The sequence below is a fragment of the Geotrypetes seraphini genome, chromosome 5, assembly GCF_902459505.1.
Source record: "Geotrypetes seraphini chromosome 5, aGeoSer1.1, whole genome shotgun sequence".
In the NCBI taxonomy this organism is placed as follows: domain Eukaryota; kingdom Metazoa; phylum Chordata; class Amphibia; order Gymnophiona; family Dermophiidae; genus Geotrypetes; species Geotrypetes seraphini.
Genome location: NC_047088.1, coordinates 237,649,671 through 237,672,118, shown reverse-complemented (window position 1 = coordinate 237,672,118; position 22,448 = coordinate 237,649,671). Strand labels below are relative to the sequence as shown.

At 42.3% G+C, this 22,448-nt stretch overlaps 1 protein-coding gene across 3 annotated transcripts in view; it reads left to right on the top strand.

The window, feature by feature from the left end:
* MGAT5 (alpha-1,6-mannosylglycoprotein 6-beta-N-acetylglucosaminyltransferase) overlaps positions 1-22,448 on the top strand; it is a 251,467-nt gene that overhangs the window by 57,583 nt on the left and 171,436 nt on the right. For all 3 annotated transcript variants that reach the window (XM_033944757.1, XM_033944755.1, XM_033944756.1), the window contains exons 3-4: positions 12,223-12,390; positions 19,486-19,562. In XM_033944757.1, the coding sequence (XP_033800648.1) occupies positions 12,223-12,390; positions 19,486-19,562 (245 nt within the window). The remainder of the gene's footprint in view (positions 1-12,222; positions 12,391-19,485; positions 19,563-22,448) is intronic.

The window sequence follows — 22,448 nt, the reverse complement described above, 5'->3', positions numbered from 1 at the left end:
CGTAATATTTGCCATTTTCCAGTCTTCCAGAATTCTTCCCGATTTGATCGATAGATTGGCTATTAGTTGAAGCAGTTCAGCTATAACCCCTTTCAGTTCCTTGATTACCCTCAAATGGATGCTATATGGTCCAGGAGATTTATCGTATACCTCTTCTAGACTGACTGTCAACCCAGTCAGCTTCCCATCTTTGTTTCCTGCGTATAGCCTGTCAGCTTCCAGTATGTTGTATATATCTTCTTTGGTAAATACAGACACAAAAAATGTGTTTAGTTTGTCAATGATGGCTTTGTCCTCCTTTAGCACTCCTTTTATTCCATGGTCATCCAACGGCCCCACTGCTTCCTTCGTGGGTCGTTGAAGGGGCATATATTCTTTGTAAGTTTTTCTATTCTTGCTTATGTAAAAGGAATTGCTGAAACAGTTAATATTTTGCCAAGGAAAAAAACTACAAGGCCTTTTCTTTTTGTGTTCTGAGCTCTTTGTCTCCATTGTGTTCTGTAGTTCTTGTTTTGATAAGAAAAATTTGTAGACCTTAGACAGGACAGTATTATATGCATAATGGAAATTTCCCACTATTTCCCCCTCCCCTTATGTTTGCTACCTTTTTCTAGTTGCTTTTATGTATCCTGTTACCATATATGGTCTTTCCTACAATCATATGCTAAAAAACTGACCCATGTGAAATGCTATAAAAGATGTATGCAGTACTCTGAATAAAGAGGAAGAGAGAGAGATATCTTTTTGCCTATTTGCATGTGTGTTTGTGTATGTATGTGATAGCAGGACAGCAGAACGAGGCTAATATAAATTGGAACCTGGTTGTTTCAGCCGTTTCCCCTTAATATATTGAAAGGATGGTTTAAATTTTTTTTGCCTCCTTGGCTATTTTTCCTCGTCGTCTCTTTTGGCCCCTCTTACCGCCTTATGGCACCTGCTTTGATGTTTGTGCTTTTTCCAGTTTTTGACCTTTTCCATTCCTTAAATGAAGTCTTCTTGTCTCTAATCTCTTCCTTCACCGCTACAGTGAGCCATGCCGATTCCTTGTTCTTTTTCTTCTTGGATCCCTTGTTGATAAGCAGGATATATATAGATTTTATGCCTCGGTGACCGTGTCCTTAAAAAGGGACCATGCTTGCTCTAGCGTTTTTCAGTGATTATCCTTTTCTTAATCTTCTTCCCCACCACGAGTCTCATCCCTTCATAATTCCCTTTTCGGAAGTTCAGTGTCATGGCTATCGTTCTGGATCAATGTTTTGCCCCCATGTCCAGGTTGAAGCGGATCATATTATGATCACTGCTTACCACATCCATTCTAGTTCTACACCTTGCGCCGATCCTCTTAGTCCATTTAGAATTAAGTCCAGAATTGCATTTCCTCTCTATTTTCCTTGACAAGTTGTTCCAGGAAGCAATCGCCTATAGCATCCAGGAATTTGGTCTCCCTTCTGCAGCCAAAGGTGCCTAGGTTCCAGTCTATCCCCGGATAATTGAAGTCACCCATGATAACTGTGTTGCCTCCTTGCTGTTGCATTTTATCTCGGCCATCATTTCACCATCAATTTCTTCGGACTGCCCTGGGGGTTGGTAGTAGATGCTGATTTTCGTTTCTGTTCCATTCGTTCCCGTAATTTTGGCCTTTACGGACTCTACCTTATTTTTTGTTTCCAGCGTGCTCTCTCTGGTAGACTCGATTCCCTCTTTGACATATAGGGCAATACCCCCACCTTTTTGTCCTAGTATGTCTCTGCAGTATAGCTTGTATCCCGGTAGCACAGTGACCCAGAAGTTTTCCTCGTTCCACCATGTTTCCGTGACGCCGATGATGTCAAGGTTATCTTTTTGTACCATAGCTTCCAATCCCCCATCTTATTCCTTAGGCTCCTTGCGTTTGTGTACATACACTTGAGTTTGCGGCCTGTTACTTTTCTTGCATTTCCTTCCTTGTATCCCTTTTGATCCGTCAGGATTTCTGTCTTGCCTATGATCCAGTGAATCTTCCCCGCAATCTTCCTGTACAGTATTCTCTGGGTATACTGTTTCCTGAATCATCGATTCATGGCCAACTGTCAGCTTTCCCCTTCTTCCTAGTTTAAAAACTTTTCAATTTCTTGCTTGATGTTGCTTGCAAGTAGCCTCGTTCCGTCTCCGTTGAGGTGAAGTCCATCCTTCCTGTATAGCTTGCTCTTCCCCCAGAACGTCGTCCAGTTGCGCACGAAGTGGAATCCTTCTTCACACCTGTGCCTCGTCCACGTGTTGGGATTGCTTCCAGCTCCGTCTGCCTCTTCTCGTTGGCCCTGGGTATTGACAGGATCTCCGAGAACGCCACCCTCGTAGTACTGGTCTTCAGCTTCCCTCCTAGCATCTGGAACTGGTCCTTCAGTGCTTCCCTGCTGTAATTCCTGTTACTCATGTTGTTTGCCCCCAAGTGGATCACCACCGCCGTATCTTCCTCTTCCACGCTGTCGATGATCCTGTCGATGCGGCTCTGTCTTCTACCTTGGCTCCCGGTAAGCAGGTCACCAGCCGATCCTGTCTTCCTCCCGCTTTGTGGCTGTTGACTTGTCTGATGATGGAGTCCCCCACAATGATTGCTGTCCTCTCTATCTTCTCTCCTACCACCTAAATATGTGAAAAAACCCAAGTATTTTCCAGCCTGTCTTACAGATTCACAAGGCTCATATACACTTCCACGGTAGAGCAGAAGGACACTCTCCAAGGTTACTGAGTGAATGCCACATTAAAAGTACCAGGTCAGATGTCACTATAACTTGCTTATATTATATGGTGAGCCCTCCAAAACCTACTGTACTTTCATAAAGATGAAACCTGCAGGCCTGTATTTAGCTATATAAGGGGGTACAGTAAGTTTTGGAGGGCTTACCATACAATATAAGCAGCTTATAGAGACATGTACCTTGGACTTTTTATGTGACATTCAGTACAGTACCTCTGAATGCCTCTCTGCTGTGCTCAGCTGTCTGTGAACAGTTTGCTAAGAATGTTGGTTGCTTGAACGTTCAAAAAGCTTTCTTTTGTGTTTTTTTAATGTGGGTGTCTTTATATTTGAGAATGGCCAAAGGGCCAAAATGTCTACATAAGTCATTAAAAAAAGACCTCTTGCAGTTTTGAAAATGAACATTTTCTCTACTGGATTTTTGGACGTCTTTATCAAAACGTCTAAATTCAGACTTAGATGTCCTATTGAAAATGCCCCTCCATATGAATACTATAACTCAAATGGCAGCACAACTTCACCACCATTAGCATACCCTTATGCCTTCAAGACTTTTAGTCAAGTTTCAAGGATCCTCAGCGGCACCACTTGGAGCTCAATAACATTTCATTGCTCCAAGCTTTATGTGTCTACTCGTCATCGGGTCCTGTTATATTAATTATCACGTTCTATTATTTACTCTTGCTTTATTCTATTATTTACTCTTGCTTTATATCAGAGTTTATATAATATTCAGATTGATATTTAAAAGCTGTTACTTAGCTTTTTCGTGTGGCCTCTGGCAAGGGGAATGTCAAACCGACATGTTTCGCTATGAGTAGCTTTATCAAGGAAAACCCCCCCAGTATTAAGCCGCCAGCACGTACGACCACGGGTTGATAAAGCTACTCATAGCGAAACATGTCGGTTTGACATTCCCCTTGCCAGAGGCCACACGAAAAAGCTAAGTAACAGCTTTTAAATATCAATCTGAATATTATATAAACTCTGATATAAAGCAAGAGTAAATAATAGAATAAAGCAAGAGTAAATAATAGAACGTGATAATTAATATAACAACAGGACCCGATGACGAGTAGACACATAAAGCTTGGAGCAATGAAATGTTATTGAGCTCCAAGTGGTGCCGCTGAGGATCCTTGAAACTTGACTAAAAGTCTTGAAGGCATAAGGGTATGCTAATGGTGGTGAAGTTGTGCTGCCATTTGAGTTATAGTATTGATTGAGGACCCTTGTGGAGTACATAGATTGTGTTATTGCATAATTTACCTCCATATGAATAGCCAGGAAACATAGGCATGGCTCGTCCAAATGTACACCCTTCCTCCCCTTGCAGTTGATGCTATGGCACTTAGAAACTACATTATAGAATAGCATAGGTTCCTAACGGTGTGCCTAAGGGTGTGTACTCTAGGCACCAGTTGGTGGGATTGTCTAAAATTGGTTTTACTGTTCACTTTGTATGTTATGGTGGTACTTGGTTTTTGCTCATCTTAATCTTTGATGAAGGGAGTATCATCTGAAAGTTAGTCAGTAGTACAGAAAAAAAATGGTATCTTATGAGAATGTAAATTTATGTTCAAATGATTTTTATTGATGAGAATAGCAAAACAATCATAACAAACTAAACATATCGCAGTTGAGTAAGAAACAGTGGAACAACATCAACAGCATAGGGAAACAGTCATCATCAGTTTTATAAATAATATACAAAAATCACCTTCCCAACTATTCCCCACTGACAGACCTGTGTCTAGAAGCGAAAGAAAAGCACACCAAAGCCCAGGGCTCTTATGAGCCCTGGAGAAGTCCATCCATCATCCCAGATATACTATAAATCAAATGAGACTCTGATTTCAGATGGACAAAGCTTTCAGGCTCAAATCTGTTTTTCAGTTGACTCCCTATTGTAGCTTAAAAAATACATGCTGCCTAAGACTGCAATCAGAATCCAAAAAAACAGAACCCATGTGATATAAAGAATATCTTTATACTGTAGAATGGTCAAGTGGCTGAGATTATGATTTGGAGCAATTTTCCCTAAAGCTTTTGACTTTAAGTATTTAACTAGTTTGAAATTTGTTCTTGGTTTGTATTGCTTTTAAAACAAGATAACAAAAGCTCAAAAAACGTACTACAGTGTTCCCCTGTGAATTCACAATTCGCAAATTGCGGACTCACTAATTTGCGGTATTCTCCAACCGCTAAATTCAGGCTACACCAATCAGGAGCTGCGTGTTAAAGCAGCTCCTGATTGGTGTAGCCTGATTTTAGCAACAGGAAGAGGCGGTTGGAGCATACCGCGAGTGATTTTGCACCCGCCGGCGCCCCAGCTGCCCTCTCCTGCCTATAAAAACCATATTTGCGGTTTTTCAAATGGAATGGAACCCCTGTGAATTTCTAGGAAGTACTATACTGCTAGATTCCCACCACTAAATCCCTAAATGCATTGGACTTGAGTTCTGCTGAATGGAGTAAGAACTTACTGACAAAGCATAATGTGAGAGCCTTGTTGTCACATTAATTATAACCCAAAGTGAAGCTGGAGACTTAGCTACTTGCTCTGACATGGCCATTCCTGATCAGTTCTGGTGTGATATGTGTGTTGTCTTTCTTTTTTGATTACTCAGCAATTCAGTATAGTTAGTAGATGACAAACTGATCAGTAAATTGAAAAGCAAAAGATAGAGCAGCACTAGCACAATCACTCTAATTCTACAGTATATAGTGTGCCACAAGTAAGGCATTTAGCTGCCCAATTTTAGGCCCTCATATGGCTGAGGGACATGCAAGAGCTTTCCTGTGTCTGTATGCGATTGTCATAAGAACATAAGAATTGCCCCTGTCGGGTCAGACCGGAGGTCCTTCGTGCCCGGCAGTCCGCTCACGCGTCGGCCCCTCAGGTCCAAGACCTGATAGTGCTCATACCCTAAAACTGTCATACGCTTTTCGCTTATGACCTGTAGAGTAAACTTCTATCTATACCCTGTAATCCCCTTCGCTTCCAGGAAGTCATCCAGCCCCATTTTGAAACCCAGTATTGTACTCTGTCCTATTACCTCATTTGGAAGCGTGTTCCAGGTGTCCATTGTTTTTGTTGTCCCCACTAGTCTGAAGAATCTGCCCCTCTCCACCTTCTCTATGCCTTTCATGATTTTATACATCTGTATCATGTCTCCTCTCAGTCTCCGCTTTTCCAGGGTAAAGAGCCCAGTTTGTCTAACCTTTCGGAATATGAAAGGTTCTCCATTCCTTTTATCATCCTAGTTGCTCTCCTCTGGACCCTCTCAAGCATCGCCATGTCTTTCTTAAGGTACGGTGACCAGTATTGGACACAGTATTCCAGATGTGGTCACACCATTGCTCGATACAATGGCAGGATAACTTCCTTCGTTCTGGTAGTGATACCTTTTTTGATAATGCCCAGCATTCTGTTTGCTTTCTTTGAGGCCGCTGCACATTGCGCCGCTGGCTTCATTGTTGTATCCACCAATACCCCCAGGTCTTTTTCTAGGGTGCCTTTCCCCAGCACCCTTCCTCCCATCGTATAGCTGTACATGGGGATCCCTTTCCCCATGTGCAAGACCTTACATTTCTCCACGTTGAAGCTCATCTGCCATCTTTTTGCCCATTCACACAGTTTGTTCAGGTCGCTCTGTAATTCTTTGCATTCCTCAACAGTTTCTACTCTGTTGGAGAGTTTTGTATCGTCCTTGAACTTGATAACTTCACACTTCGTGCCCGTTTCCAGATCGTTAATGAATATATTGAACAGCAGCGGTCCCAGCACAGACCCCTGTGGGACACCACTCGTGACCCCTTTCCAGTCAGAGTAGTGTCCTTTTACTACTACCCTCTGCTTCCTATCCGCCAGCCAATTTTGGATCCATCTGTGTCCTTTCCACTCCACCTCACAATCGCGCACAGACGCAGGAAAGCGCTTGTGTGAGGTTACAGCAGTGAGGCGGACAACATTCCAGAACGTAAGATAACCATTGGAGGCAGTGCAGCTTGTGCGTGTGTCCAGTGCTGGAGAACATGAGAGCCGAAGGTGGTTGCGGATGCGACCGCCGGACACTTATGGCACAAATTTTCCATAAAGAATCATCTAATATAATAAAACCCTAAGCGTGTATGCGCTCTCTTACCTGCGTATTCCGTTTTCCATGAACTTGTAGGTCCCCGCCGGCAAGAGTGCGCATGTGCGCTTCTACTCCCTCCCTCGACTCACTATAAGGAAGCAGTTCGTCGTGTTCACCCCCCCCCCCCCCCCGGCCACACCCTAAACCCCCTTGAGCCTCCCATCCACCTCGAAACAACAAAAAACCTTCTGGAACCAACAGTGTCCCCAGCACTTTAAAGACGCTGCTTTGCGACCTAATGCCAATTTCCTCTGCCGCGTCCCTGATGACATCATCAGAGACAGACGCGGCAGAGGAAATTGGTATTAGAAGGTTGCGAAGCAGCGTCTTTAAAGTGCTGGGGACGCTGCTGGTTCCGTAAGGTTTGTAGGTCGTCTCGCAGTGGGAGGGGTGGATGGGAGGGTCAAAGGGGTCGGCTGCACGGTGGCGGGGGAGAGGGGTGAAGATGGAAACAAGCTGATCGCCCGTTCTACTGCACAGGGGGGATGGGAGGGGAGGGAAATAAAAATTCCGGGTTCTACTGTACAGGGGGAATGAGGGGGGAGGGAGGTAGAAATTTAAAGATGCTGCTCATTGGGTCTACTACACGGGGATGGGAGGGAGGCAGGCAGGCTGGCTTCGGGAGTGGGGTTGGATCAAACTCTGGAAGTCAGTGAGGGGAACATAGGAAGGAGGCACTGAAGGAACTAAGGACACGGGAAGGAGGCACTGGGGGCACTAAGGACACAGGACGGATGCACTGGGGCCACTAAGGACATGGGAAGGAGGCACTGGGGACACTAAGGATGTAGGAAGGAGTACTAAGGACATGGGAAAGAAGCACTGGGGTACTAAGAACATAGGAAGGAAGCACTGAGGGCACTAAGGACATAGGAAGGCAGCACTGGGGGCACTAAGGACATAGGATGGGACACTATGGACATAGGAAGGGGGCCACTGAGAGACAGGCAGGCATGGCACAACAGAGAAATACAGGGGGCCAGGGAGACAGAGACAGAAAGAAAGATAGACAGGGGGCCAGGGAGAGAGAGACACAGATAGAAAGAATGACTGACAGACAACGTCCAAGGAGAAAGAGACAAAGACCCCCCCCCAAAAAAAAAAAAATAAAAAAAAATAGACATCTACTCTAGCACCCGTTAATGTAAAGGGCTAAAACACTAGTTCTTTATAATACTGAGGGCCTCAAAATAGTACCTAGGGGGCCATGAGTTTAAGACCACTGCTTTAAATGATACTTCTGATGATTCTGTTCCCTTTTCTAGGTCGTCTTTTTGTTTGAAATTGGTTCTTAACACCAGAGCTATTCATCTAAAAAAAATGTCAGCTCCATGATTGGATTTTAGAGCTTATATACTCGAATATAGGATGAGATTTTTGGGCCCAAAAATGGGGAATCTCGTCTTATATTCGGGTCAATGCCCACCCGCCCCCTTCCTGGATTTTTTGCAGGACTCCGCCAGGTCTGCCGTATGACATGCCCATCTCCTGTCCCGGCTGACTCTGACAATTTTTGTACCTCCCTCCCGCCTCCCCCCGCGTACCTTTTTGAATCCCTGGTGGTTCAGCGGTGTATTAGGCAGCAATGAATTTTCTGCGCTCCTGCCCCATGCTGAGCCCCTCTGAATGGCTGCTGCGAGTTTTTGCATTCGGGTCCAGCGGTGTACTGGGTAGGTATGAGCTTTTTTGCACTCCTGCCCGGTGCTGAGCCACTCGCTGAATGGCTACCACCAGTTCTCATGGGACTCATGAGAACTGGCGGCAGCCATTCAACAAAGGGCAGGAGCGCAGAAAGCTCGCTCCTGCCAGGTACACCACTGGATCACCAGAGATTCAAAAACGTATGCGGGAGGGAAGTTAAAAAAAAAAAGAAAAAAAAGAAATTGTCAGGCAGTCAAGACAGGAGAGATCCCTCCTGTCCTGGCCTCCAGGTCTTATGGAAAACCTGGCGGAATCCTGCAACAAGTCCGGGAGGGGGGCGGGTGGACTTAGTTTGTATTTTTAAGAGCTCTCTTCAATTTTACATGAAGCCTGTAGCCTCTGTTTCTCCTACAGAATGTTTGTTAGTGACCTGATAAATTAATTATGTCCTTCCTTTTCATTTTTATATTCTTATAAATTTAGGCTATTCCTGTGTGAACTCTCTTTGGAAGTGGTTCTTTATTTAGCAACCCAGTTTAACATTGCCTAAGATCACCAGATTAGAATCTAGTTTTTAGTGGGAACTTGTTCTTTGCTAGAACTTATGAGTGATTTAAAGTTTAAGTAATTAGTACTAACACCGACCCATGAAAAAGGAAATATATTGGATCTTGTGTTTATTTCTCAGAATTTAGCACTTTAGCCTTAAAAATGTTATCCCTGTAAATTGGTTCGACTATTACTTTATTAATTGTTCTTATTCTTTTCCAAGGTTGCAAAGGGCATCTGCTTTAATTAAATCTATTAAATTGAAAGAAAACCTTTCTATTTCAGATATTTACCATAAGGTTGAATCTGCAATCCCTCCCTTTGATTCACTGAGTGTTGAATGTTTTGGTGTGGAATGGTTTAAAACCGTTAATCTTGTGACTGGTGATAGTTAAATTTAAACTCTGAGTTCTCAAATAAGTGGTTTCACCGTAGCCTGTCTGTTTTGAGGAAACAATTACACCATTTAGAATGTAAATGGTGAAAAATTCCATCTAAAGAACTAAGGGCTAGATTCACTAAGCAAACCGATTGTGTACCGATTGGTTTGCAACCCCCTTTGCAACGATTTCTCTCCGGCCTGATTCACTAACCTCTCCTGCGATCCGCTTCTGATCTGTGCATGCAAATGAGGGGAAACATATGCAAAGTAGGCAGGGACGCGATTCACTAAACAGAAGAAGCAAGACCGATTGGACTTGCCGATCTGAAGTGAAGTGACTGCCGAGGACCAGTTGCTTCACTTCTTACCGACTCTCCTGCCCTTTAAAACCTTTTTTTTTTTATTGTATAAAATGCATTGCCAGCCCGTGGTTTTAACCCGCCCCCCCTCCCCTTGTGCTGATGCTCCCCACCCCCTATGCAGATGCCATTGCCCTCCCATAAACAAACTGCAGGAGGGATGCCAACTCCCTTCTGCCACCCCCTTGGACGCCCCCTCCCTATTCCCTGTTTCTCCTGTCACTACTGTCAGGGCTTTAGTGATCCGTGCAGTTGGCTGGGGGCGTGCCAACGATCGTCTCCATTTGCATGCAGGCCTTTAGTGATTTCGGCCTGCACTGCATGCAAATGGACACGGATCGGAGGTTAGTGAATCTAGCCCTAAGTGTAAAATATATACTTCAAAGTAGGCTCTATTATGCATATGTTTTGAAAACTAAGAAAGGTTACATCAATCAAAGATTATCTGACGTGGGTAATAACCCACATCTTTTGTTCAAAATTGTCATATATGATAGACTAATCTAATGAGTAAGTAACTGATGAAAATGAATTGATTGCTTCTGGTTTCTTGAAATTTGGGGGAGGATAAAATTTCACTTTTAGTTGTTGAAAAGCCTGTGCTACAGACCATTTTAAATTTTGTCAACTTTGCCAGTTTTTGAGTCTTTAGACTTGGTAAATTCAGAGAATTTAATAGGCTGAGCGAAGTTTTAGACCATTTCTCTATTAGGTCTTCTCCTGTTTGTTATTCCATATTGCATTCTCTCGCTATGTAAAAATGTAATTGCCCACTTTGTCTATCATGTCTTGAATGCTTCCTTAACTAGTGATATTGTGCCAAATTCTTTGAAGGAGGCTATTGTAACATAACACCTATTCTAAAGAAAAGTAAATGTGATGGTAATGATTATGTAAGTTTAAGACCTATTTCCAACTTACCATTCATGGCCAAAGTAATTGGAAAATCAGTTTTGGTTCAGTTGACTGGGTTTCTTGATAAAAAATGCAACTTTGCACCCTCATCAGTCAGGATTTTGAAGTAACCAGGCTTGGTGGTCCATCAGTCTTCTGGAATTGAGAGTGATCAGACTGGCTCTGTTGGAGTTTCGGGTGCTGATACAGGGCAGGCCGACCAGGGTCCTTTCGGACTTCGTCCCTGTGGTTGCATATATCAAGAGGCAGGGGGGCACGAAGAGCCCACAGCTGGCTCAGGAGGCATGACTCTTCTCCTTTGGGCCAAAAGAAATGTCTCTCATTTCTGTCGGCAGCCCACATTACAGGAACAGCCAACGTTCAAGCAGACTTCCTCAGCAGAAATCTTCTAGGCCCAGGAGAATGGGAACTGTCTCGGGAGGCTTTTCAACTCATTGTTTGAAGGTGGGGGGCTTCCAGAGTTAGATCTCATGGCTTCGGCTCACAATGCTAAACTTCCTCTGTTCTTCAGCGGAAGTTTCCTTCTAAATGTCTTGTCATATGGGAAAATAATTATTTTGTTTTTTTGGAGCCTAGTCAGCTAGAAACTTTTCTGTTAAATAAACCTGAGAAAAAAAATCAATTTAATCTGTTCCAAAAAGTAAATTGGGCTTATTAAGAAGATTCTCAGCCAAATCTGTTATATTTTTTTCTTTTTTAAGCTTTCAGCTTTATTCCTCCCCGTGAAGTGGGCTTGATGGGTTGAGTGTATTATGTTTATTATAACTTATTTTATTTTTATTTCTACTTACATACAATATTAGAAATCAAGAAAATGGCATACAGGAAAAAACAACTTGCCTTGAGTGTAACCTCCCATTTTTTTTTTATCCCAGTGGATGTTGTACCACCCATCTTGTCCCCCTCTAATATTTGCATTTGACCCCTTGGCTGTAGGATAAGCTGTAATATATAAAAACATTAGCGTCTTATCTGTGTTGTTTGTATGTTCCGATTTGTGCTTATTAGATTCTTCATAGGTAATGTCTCTCCCTTTTTAGTATGTACTATAGCTCTCATTTTAATTTCAATGCTGCTAAGTATATTTTTGAAACTTGTTTCATGGTAGTCTTAAGTTTCAATTTACTGATTTTGACTTTACCTCATTCATTGTATTTGTTTTATATTTGTGTTTTGTTTTTTTACTACTGTTAACAAAGTTGTACACTGCCTTGGGTGAATTTCCTCATAAAGGCAGTTAATAAATCCCAATAAATTAAATAAATATGGTGTAATTGTGGGCACCTAAATGTTGCACCCAAATACTAATTTAGGCTCTATTCTATAACTGTATCTGTATACCCGGATGCTGTTATAGAATATTATTGTAGTGCACAATTTTTGGTTGTCATTTTTAGCATCCTTTATAGAATTGCCCCATTATGCCTAATTTAATTCTGTGTGGCTTTGAGCACATAAAATAACTGAACCACAATTTTTTTTTTCATTCTGTTACAGACCTCAAGAAAACTCTTGCAGTCTTGTTGGATAATATTTTGCAACGCATTGGCAAATTAGAATCTAAGGTGGAAAACCTAATAATTAATGGCACTAGCACCAATTCTACCAACAGTACTACCACTGCTGTTCCCAGTCTAGGAACTGTTGAAAGACTTAATGTGGCTGGTAGGTGTGATTTCATTTGCTTGATTAAAGAAGTGAAAAAATGCATGAGGGGAAACCATTTTAAATTTGGGGAACATTAGCTACCTCTTGATTGTTCCCTATATAAGATTAATAGTCTATATTCTAAGATTGTACTTCAGTAAGGAGAGCATGAAATCTGTAAGTAGACATGGCCTTCTTGCATCTGCTTACCTCTTTAGTTTTGTTGACTTCGGTGAAAGGAACAGTCTTGGCACAGGAGCTGATTACTCCACCTCAGCCTTTTCCTTTCACAAAAGGAAAAAAATCCTTTTTATTTGTATGTAGCATTTTGTTGGTACATCTGTGGTTTGTGTGTTTTTTTTTCATTGATGAGCAGCATTGAGTTGGACATACAAGTGGGGTGATGTCTTATGACAGTGCACAAACAGAACTGCTGTCCCATAGCTCAGAATTCTAAAGACGTTTCCCTTCCTGTATGCAGCAGTCATCTATCTGCTCCTCAGTTTTGCATTCTTCCACTTTATTGAATGGAAATGAGTTCAAAGTGTCCCTCTTAAAAAAAAATTAAAAAAAGGCTGAAATACTGAGCAAGGGACATTGACGCCTTCTTGAAAGCTCAAGGTTTGAAAAATAATAAAACATGCAAAATGACACAAGTGCAAGGTTTTAAAAATTATAATTAAGATTTATTGAGTTATTGTTTCTATTTTTCCATTATGAGATTCAAAAGAATAAAGCATAATTGCTTGCATTAACAGTTGCGCTAATGGGAGATCATTATAGTTACCAAATGCTGGCCTTCTGATAACGAGCTCACCTCAAGATCTCATGACCCTCTATTATATACTTTTGGCTCAGTGACATCATCAGTTTGACAACCAATAAAAATCAACAAAAGAGGAGTTTCAAATTAGACAAAGACAAAAGTTTCAGAAAAGTACATTTGTTTGCTTATAGTCGTTTCTGAATATAAATCATAATTTTCACAAAAGTATATTAAGAGAAATTATTTGTTAAAAAGATGCTGAAATGTTGTCAGCCCTATGAACCATGCTGAAAATTAGTCAGCCTTAGAGGAAAAGAGAAGCTCTCCCAAAACTGACAGGTTCAAATTACATAGCCATTACACAGAAGCCTTCCTAGAAGAGGAGGAGGAGGGGCTGGTCTCCCCCTCTCTTCACTAGAAACTGTTACTCATTTCCAGATGTTTTAGGATTTCTTTAGGTTGCAAAGATACACAACATGCTTTTCCAAAACCCATTCTTTTGATCAATACATAGTCACACCATCACATACTTCAGTCATATTTGCTTGGCCAAGTATTCCATACATTCATAACTTGATTCATTCATAACTCCTATTTCATAAATGTCATATCTCAGTTTAGGATACTTCTTCTAGCCAGCCTAAGGCACATGTGGTGTCAATTAACACCATGATGCTGAGAACAAAGACTTGGAAAACAAAATGGATTCCAAAGACTGAGAAGATATAGAAAAGACAGAGAACCAAGATGGATTCCTCTGGTTTCCTTCATGATCTGGCCCAACAGCAAAGTACATAAAAAGAACACTATTCTTTCCCTTATATTAATCTGTAGTGTGTTTTTCTGGCTTTAGCTTCATTTATATTCAGATTTTTATTCACAAGTTTGTTGTACGCTTCTATTGGGCGTTTCCTTAACTAACACATATGTTTGTATCTAACTAGAATTATCCAGAATCATACGAAAAACAGGTACCTTTGTAGAAAAACTCCACAAAAATACTGCACTATCATGTTCTGATATCCATTTCATTACCGTCCCATAAACATCACCCCCTACTGGCCACGAGCCACTACTCCTCAATACGGAAAATACATTTTTATTTTTGCCTTTTTACTTCCCAAGAAGACACATTTATTGCTTTGTTTTATTTTATTATTGTCAAAGTTAAGGTTTCAGCCTTCCTGAACTGCATCAGAAAAATCTTTGACCTTCTTTACAAATGTTTCCTTTATTTGGGTTCTGACCATGATCAAGAAGCATTGTCCTTGAATGCCTCCTAGAGCAAGAAGAGATGGTCATAAATTCAGTTAAGACTATTTGTAAGCAAAAAAAACATCTGCAGGAGAAAAATTTGAAGCATGCTAACTGTGTAGTCACCAGTAAACCCTGGCATACAAGTCGAGAATCTTCCTTGGAGTGACCTTCAACTCTTAAGTGTGGTGGTGATCTTAGCACCTCTGCTGTCCAAGTGGGTTGTAGACTCCCAAAGTCTACCAGGCTTAAGTAGCACAGCTTCTTTCAGTGCACTTGTCAAAGAAAGGGAAGTGGCTGTTTCTCCCAATGGAACCAGGATCGAGATCCTCTCTCTCGACACATTATTGTGACTCCTTTGTTGAAGAGGTCTCTCCATTGATGGATGCTCTCTTCCAATCTTTCCAGAGGTTTTCAGTTTCATGTTCCTCCTCCACAACTGGTCCTCATGACGGACTCACCGACCTATACTTGGGGGGCTTATCTGGACAGTCTGCGCACCCAGGGTCTTTGGTCCCGTACTGACCGCCTTTGTCACATCAATCTTCTGGAGCTTTGAGCGATTTTCCTCGCTCTGAAGGCCTTTTGTCACCTGCTTCGCGACCGGGTGGTGCTGGTTCACACGGACAACCAGGTTGCCATGTATTATATCAACAAACAGGGGGGCACGGGGTCCAGGTCCCTGTGCCTGGAGGCGGTGCAGCTCTGGGATTGGGCCATCCGCCGCAACATATTCATTCGAGCTGTCTACATTCAGGGCCAGCGGAACTGTCTGGCAGACAGGTTGAGTCGCCTGCTGCAGCCTCACGAGTGGTTGCTCCACTCTGGGACCCTACATCAGGTGTTTGCTCGTTAGGGGACTCTGGACGTCAAACTGTTCGCGTACCCCCTCAATCACAAGTTGCCCCGCTTCTGCTCCAGGGTTTACACCCCTCTCAGGATCGAGGCAAATGCCTTCCTTCTGGATTGCACGCACAAGTTCCTGTATGCGTTTCCTCCATTCCCTCTGATTCTCAAGACTCTCGTCACTCTCAAGAAGTGCCACCATGATTCTAATAGCTCCTCGGTGGCCCCGACAGCCGTGGTTCTCCCTTCTGTTGCAACTCAGTGCCAGGGAGCCTCTTTCTCTACCTATTTTTCCTTCTCTGCTTACACAGAATCGGGGTTCTCTGCTTCATCCCAACCTCCAATCTCTGTACTTAACAGCTTGGTTCCTCGAGACTTAATGCCCTCGTTCTAGTTCTCCCAGCTACCATTAGAAGTGGATCCGCTTTTCTTCCTGGTGTGCTACTCGACAGCTGGAGCCTCTCTCTGCCTCCTTGTCTGCTGTCCTGGATTATCTGTTGCACTTGTCTGGCGCTGGGCTCAAGTCCTCTTCAGTTCGAGTCCACCTTAGTGCCATTGCTGCATTTCATCAGCCGATTGACAGGAAGCCTATCTCTGTTCATCTTGTGGTTTCCCGCTTCATGAAAGGTCTTTTCCACGTTCGTCCACCCTTAAACCTCCTCTGGTGGTTTGGGATCTTAATGTGGTCCTTGCTCAATTGATGAAACCTCCGTTTGAGCCGCTAGCGCGTGCTCACTTGAAATATCTTGCTTGGAAAGTTGTGTTTCTTGTTGCTCTCACTTCTGCCCATCGGGTCAGTGAGCTTCAATCCTTGATGGCGGACCCGCCTTTCACTGTCTTCCATCGTGATAAGGTGGTTCTCCGTACCCATCCTAAGTTCTTGCCTAAGATTGTTTCTGTTTTTCACATCAACCAATCCATTGTTTTTCCAAAGCCCCACTCTCACCCTGGAGAAGTGGCTCTGCATTCTCTTGATTGTAAGTGTGCGCTGGCCTTCTACTTGAAGCGCAGCGCTCCTCACCTTTCTGCTCCCCAACTGCTCCTCTCTTTCGATCCCAACCACTTGGGTCGCTCTGTTTCTAAGCGGACCATTTCTAACTGGTTGGCCGCTTGTATCTTTCTGTTACGCTCAGGCTGGTCTCTCCCTGCCGGGTCGAATCCGAGAGATGGCGGCGTCTGTTGCTTTCCTCCGCTCGACTCCCATCGAGGAAATCTGTAAGGCTGCCACTTGGTCCTCGGTTCATACGTTCACCTCGCATTACTGTCTGGTTGCTTTCTCCAGGCGTGATAGCCATTTCGGCCAATCTGTTTTGCGAAATCTTTTCTCCTGAACTTGCCAACTCTCCCTCCATCCCCTTTTTTAGTTAGCTTGGAGGTCTCCCACATGTAGAGAATATGCTGCCTACTTGTCCTGAGATAAAGCACAGTTACTATCCAGGTGTTATCCAGGGACAGCAGGCAGATATTCTCGCAAACCACCCACCTCCCCGTGGTTGGCTTCTTTGCTTGCTATCTGAACTGAGGACATGCTGAGGAGACGCATGCTTTAGGCAGGGTGGGAGGGGCACGCGCACATATGCGGGCCAATCGCAAGCCTGAAGGTCTTCGAGCAAGTCTGCTTGCGAAAACGTCCGCTAGGGGGCTCCGTCGGTGACGTCATCCACGTGTAAAGAATATCTGCCTGTTGTCCCTGGATAATACCTGTTACGGTAAGTAACTGTGCTTTTTCTCATGATAAGGAGCCTCAACATTCCTCCTTATCTTCTGTTTTGGATTACCTTTTGCACTTATCCTCTTCTGGCCTCAAGTCTACATCGATCCGAGTCCATCTCAGTGAAATTATGGCTTTCCATCAGCCTATTGAAGGGAAACCCCTCTCTGCTCATCCGGTGGTTTCCAGATTCATGAAAGGACTTTCTTTTTTTAAAAAAAATTCTTTATTCATTTTCAACATTTTCAATAAGACATCACTTAATACTCTTTCAATAAACAAATCAATCTATATCTCTCCCCCCACCCTATCTCATAACTATTATAACTTTCAATGTCAAACCTCCTCTCAAACCGCCTCCTCAAAGCCGCTCAATTGATGAAGCCCCCATTTGAATCTATTGATAAGGCTCATCTGAAATATCTCACTTAGAAAGTGGTGTTCCTCATTGCCCTCACTTCTGCTCGAAGAGTTAGTGAGCTGCAAGCTTTAGTTGCTGATCCACCTTTCACTGTCTTCCATCATGACAAGGTGGTCCTCCGTATTCATCCTAAATTCCTCCCTAAGGTGGTATCGGAATTTCATCTCAACCAATCCATTGTTCTTCCAGTGTTTTTTCCAAAGCCTCATTCTCATCCTGGAGAATCAGCTCTTCATGCTCTGGACTGTAAACGTGCTTTGGCCTTTTATTTGGAACACACCAAATCACACAGAACTGCTCCTCAACTTTTTGTCTCCTTTGATCCAAACAAGTTGGGACATCTGATCTCTAAGCGTACCATCTCCAACTGGATCGCTGCTTGTATCTCATTATGCTATGCCCAGGCTGGATTACCCCTACACAGTAGAGTCACAGCCCATAAAGTCAAGCAATGGCAGCTTCAGTAGCTTTCCTCAGGTCTACACCTATTGAGGAAATTTGCAAGGCTGCTACTTGGTCCTCGGTTCATACTTTCACTTCTCACTATTGTCTGGATGTTTTCTCCAGACAGGATGGCCAGTTTGGCCAGACAGTATTACAAAATTTATTCTCCTGAATTGCCAACACTTCCACCATCCCATTCTGGTTAGCTTGGAGGTCACCCATATGTGAGAATAGGCTGCCTGCTTGTCCTGGGATAAAGCACAGTTACTTACCGTAACAGGTGTTATCCAGGGACAGCAGGCAGCTTTTCTCACAACCCACCCTCCCCTGGTTGGCTTCTCTGCTAGCTATCTGAACTGAGGAGACGCGCCCTACGCTGGGCGGGAAGACACTCGTACATGCTCAGTGCAGTCGACTCGAAACTTCTAGTTTCTACAAGCAAGTCTGCTTGCAAGCTTCCGCATCCAGGCTCCGTCGATGACGTCACCCATATGTGAGAATAGCTGCCTGCTGTCCCTGGATAACACCTGTTACAGTAAGTATCCCTGACCATAATCCCTCTCAATATCTAGAGCTGCCAATAGAAAGTCATTTTTAAACGGAGAGTTTCCATGCTATCACAACCTCCTCCCCTTTTCCCATCCTTCTAATGAAATACCATATTTACTCCAGTGACTACAGGGTTGGAAGGAAAGAGCAGATACCAGTAGCCACTTAAAACTAACTGAACCTGATTAGCAATATGTCCCATCCACTGACACTTGGACTTGGAGAGCATCTGATTTTAAAATTTTTGTGCTTATGCCTCGCATCTATCTGCTCTGCTTGTTCTTGATTATTCCTTTTTTTAAAAAAAAAAAAGTTTCAGTCCTTCTGCTCCTTCTATTCTTCTCTTCACCCCTTAGTTCTTCTTCCCTCCAACTATGATCATCTTTTCTCAGAGTAAATAGGCTATGAAAAAAGTTCCATCTCCTCCTCCTCCTCGCTAAATCCAGTACAGTTCCTCTCCCTGTCCTTCATTCTGCTTCTCTTTCTTCAGCCCATCCCTCCAAGTTTGTATTCACCTCAGCTTTTACACGTCTCCTCTTGGCATCTCTTCCCCTCACAGCTCTATGCCAGATGCACAGTGCTCTGGCAACCCGGTGGAAAACACCAGGTTGGGAGCAAGTTTCATTTTCCTGGTGATGCTGAGCGAAAATAGCATGCAAATTATATGTATGTTTTTGTGCTGAGTACTGCAGTGAAATGGGGAGGAAGTATGCCTGTTACTTTGTTGATATCTACTAATCTTCTGAACTAATTTTGGGTGATGGTTGAACTAAGAAAAATATCCACTTGAGAATATGAATAGTAGCCAAAGATCTCAAGTTACAGTAATTTAAACTTATAAAATTGGCCCTTTTTGCAGAAGATTTTCATGTCTTGCACATTTTAGTTACGAGGTTATGCAAAACTGCTCAACTGGACCTCCTTATATTCTGGTTTGCCTCTTTTTATATGTACTGCTCTGGTTTCTGTTAAGTGAACCACCTTTTGTTTTATTATGTTCTAAGATCAATTTGATCTGTATCATTTTTGCTGACTAAACATTTCTGATGCAATTTGTTCATGTACTGTAACACTGCCATTTTTTAAAGGTTTTTTTTTTTTTTTCTTGAATTTTCTTTGCAGATCTCATTAATGGAGCTCAAGAACAGTGTGAATTGCCTCCTATGGATGGCTTCCCTCATTGTGAGGGTAAAGTAAAGGTAAGAAAAGTGTTGCACTGGAATTATTTCATTGTCATATTCATACTATGACTTTGCTTTCATGAGTGGAAGAGATTTAAAAAAAAAAACCCCTCCCCAATAAAACTTAATTTAGGCAAAATAAGGTAGACATTGCCAAAGTTCACAAAAACCTCAAATAACAATGCTGTGTAAGACTGCGAGGCAGCTGTAACTTGCTGATTAATGAATAAAAATTACAAAATGAGAGACTTTCAAATTGCTTGTCATGTAATAGTTGATGAGCAGTAGCTATGAATTGTGGTTCACACAGTTTTTACGGTCTAATGAAGGAGAAAATAGCTGATATGCTAGTAGGATTGTCACCTGTTTGGGGGGTTTTTTGTGTGCACAATGTGGTATATCATGCTAGTTGATTAATGTCCAAGTCTGATTATAAATTATGAAATTTATGTTGGTAGCTGTTCAGGGAGGATAACATGCAGAGAGAGTATTTCCGTGTGTGGGAGAGGATGAGATGTCCTTTTCATATGCTCAGCCAGTGATGCCTTTTAAAACTGTGATATGCTATTACTTTCTGCTTAACTGGGTAAGAAGATTATGTACCCACAAAGTATTTTAAGCAGTTTTTGTACATGCTTATTTTTTTGCTTGCTTTTTGTTGGTAACCTACGTACCAGATTTTATAAGTCACATGAATGTCACTTTTTAATATTTTGGGTGAGGATTTTGACACCTTTTTTTAAAAAAAGTATTTTAAATGCTGATTTTGTGCTAAATATATTTCTTCTTTGCAATGTTAAGAAACTAAGTATAAATGCAAAAGGCCAAGAATTGGTTCATTCATGTACCTTTTGTATAAAGTATGTTTGAGTGGCCAAACTGGTGACTCGGGGCAAATGCACAAAACTCTGGTTCAGATGTACTAAATTCCATTGCTGTAAAGCTACAGCACTGGAGAAATACCAGTCTAATTTTAGTGACCAATGCTGAACACCAGTAAGGAAACTGCTCAACGCCCAGCAGCAGTGCCAAATCGCACTCCTTTTGGTGCTGCTCAGCGGCCGAAGAAACTGGATCTGCGTAGCCAATTAGCAGTGGGGCAGGAGTTTGGAAAACTTACTCCTGAATGCTGCACCTTGAGCAAGGGACATTGACGCCTTCTTGAAAGCTCAAGGTTTGAAAAATAATAAAAAACATGCAAAATGACACCAGCGCAAGGTTTTAAAAATTATAATTAAGATTTATTGAGTTATTGTTTCTATTTTTCCATTGTGAGATTCAAAAGAATAAAGCATAATTGCTTGCATTAACAGTTGCATTAATGGGAGATCATTATAGTTACCAAATGCTGGCCTTCTGATAACGAGCTCACCTTAGGATCTCATGACCCTCTATTATATACTTTTGGCTCAGTGACATCATCAGTTTGACAACCAATAAAAATCAACAAAAGAGGTGTTTCAAATTAGACAAAGACAAAAGTTTCAGAAAAGTACATTTGTTTGCTTATAGTCATTTCTGAATATAAATCATAATTTTCACAAAAGTATATTAAGAGAAATTATTTGTTAAAAAGATGCTGAAATGTTGTCAGCCCTATGAACCATGCTGAAAATTAGTCAGCCTTAGAGGAAAAGAGAAGCTAAACTGACAGGTTCAAATTACATAGCCATTACACAGAAGCCTTCCTAGAAAAGGAGGAGGAGGGGCTGGTCTCCCCCTCTCTTCACTAGAAACTGTTACTCATTTCCAGATGTTTTAGGATTTCTTTAGGTTGCAAAGATACACAACATGCTTTTCCAAAACCCATTCTTTTGTTCAATACACAGTCACACAATCACATACTTCAGTCATATTTGCTTGGCCAAGCATTCCATACATAATTTTCATTCATAACTATATTTAATTCCTGTTATATCTTAGTTTGGGTTATCTTCCTAACCAGTCTAAAGCACATGTGGTATTAATTAACACCATGATGCTGAGAACAAAGACTTGGAAAACAAAATGGATTCCAAAGACTGAGAAGATATAGAAAAGACAGAGAACCAAGATGGATTCCATGTATCCTTTATGATTTCCTCCATGATCTGGCCCAACAGCAAAGTACACAAAAAGAACACCATTCTTTCCCTTATATTAATCTGTAGTGTGTTTTTCTGGCTTTAGCTACATTTATATTCAGATTTTTATTCACCAGTTTGTCGTACGCTTCTATTGGGCGTGGCCTTAACACATATGCTTGTATCTAACTAGAATTACCCAGAATCATACGAAAAACAGGCACTTTGGTAGAAAAACTCCACAAAATTACTGCACTATCATGTTCTGATATCCATTCCATTACCATCCCATAAACATCACCCCCTACTGGCCATGAGCCACTACTCCTCAACCTACACTAGGGATCAGCAGAGGTATGAGGATAGGGCAGGGAATGGGGGACAGAGGGCAGAGCCTGGCAGGGGAAGGAAGGGTGCTGGGTGCAGAGCCTGACAGGGGAGGGAGAGAAGGAAGGAAGGGTGCTAGGTGCAGAGCCTGACAGGGGAGGGAGGGAAGAAAGGGTGCTGGGTGCAGAGCCTGAAAGGGCAGGGCACTTGAATATTAAGCCACCCGATTTATATTTGAGTCAACTATTTTTCCTCCTTTTTGGGGTGGGGGGTGGGGGAAGGGGGTCTCGACTTATATTCAGATCAACTTGTATTTGAGTATTTACAGTAGGTACATTTACATGAAAGCATATTTGTTTCATTGAATTAGACCATATTAGAAGATTTTTAGAAACATAGGTATCTTACTGTAAAAAATTTTATTTTTGAATGTTCATTTTTTCCTGTTTGTGATATTTTACTGTAGAAGCTCCAACATCTCTTGAATTCTTGGGCAATCCAGATTTCTGGCATC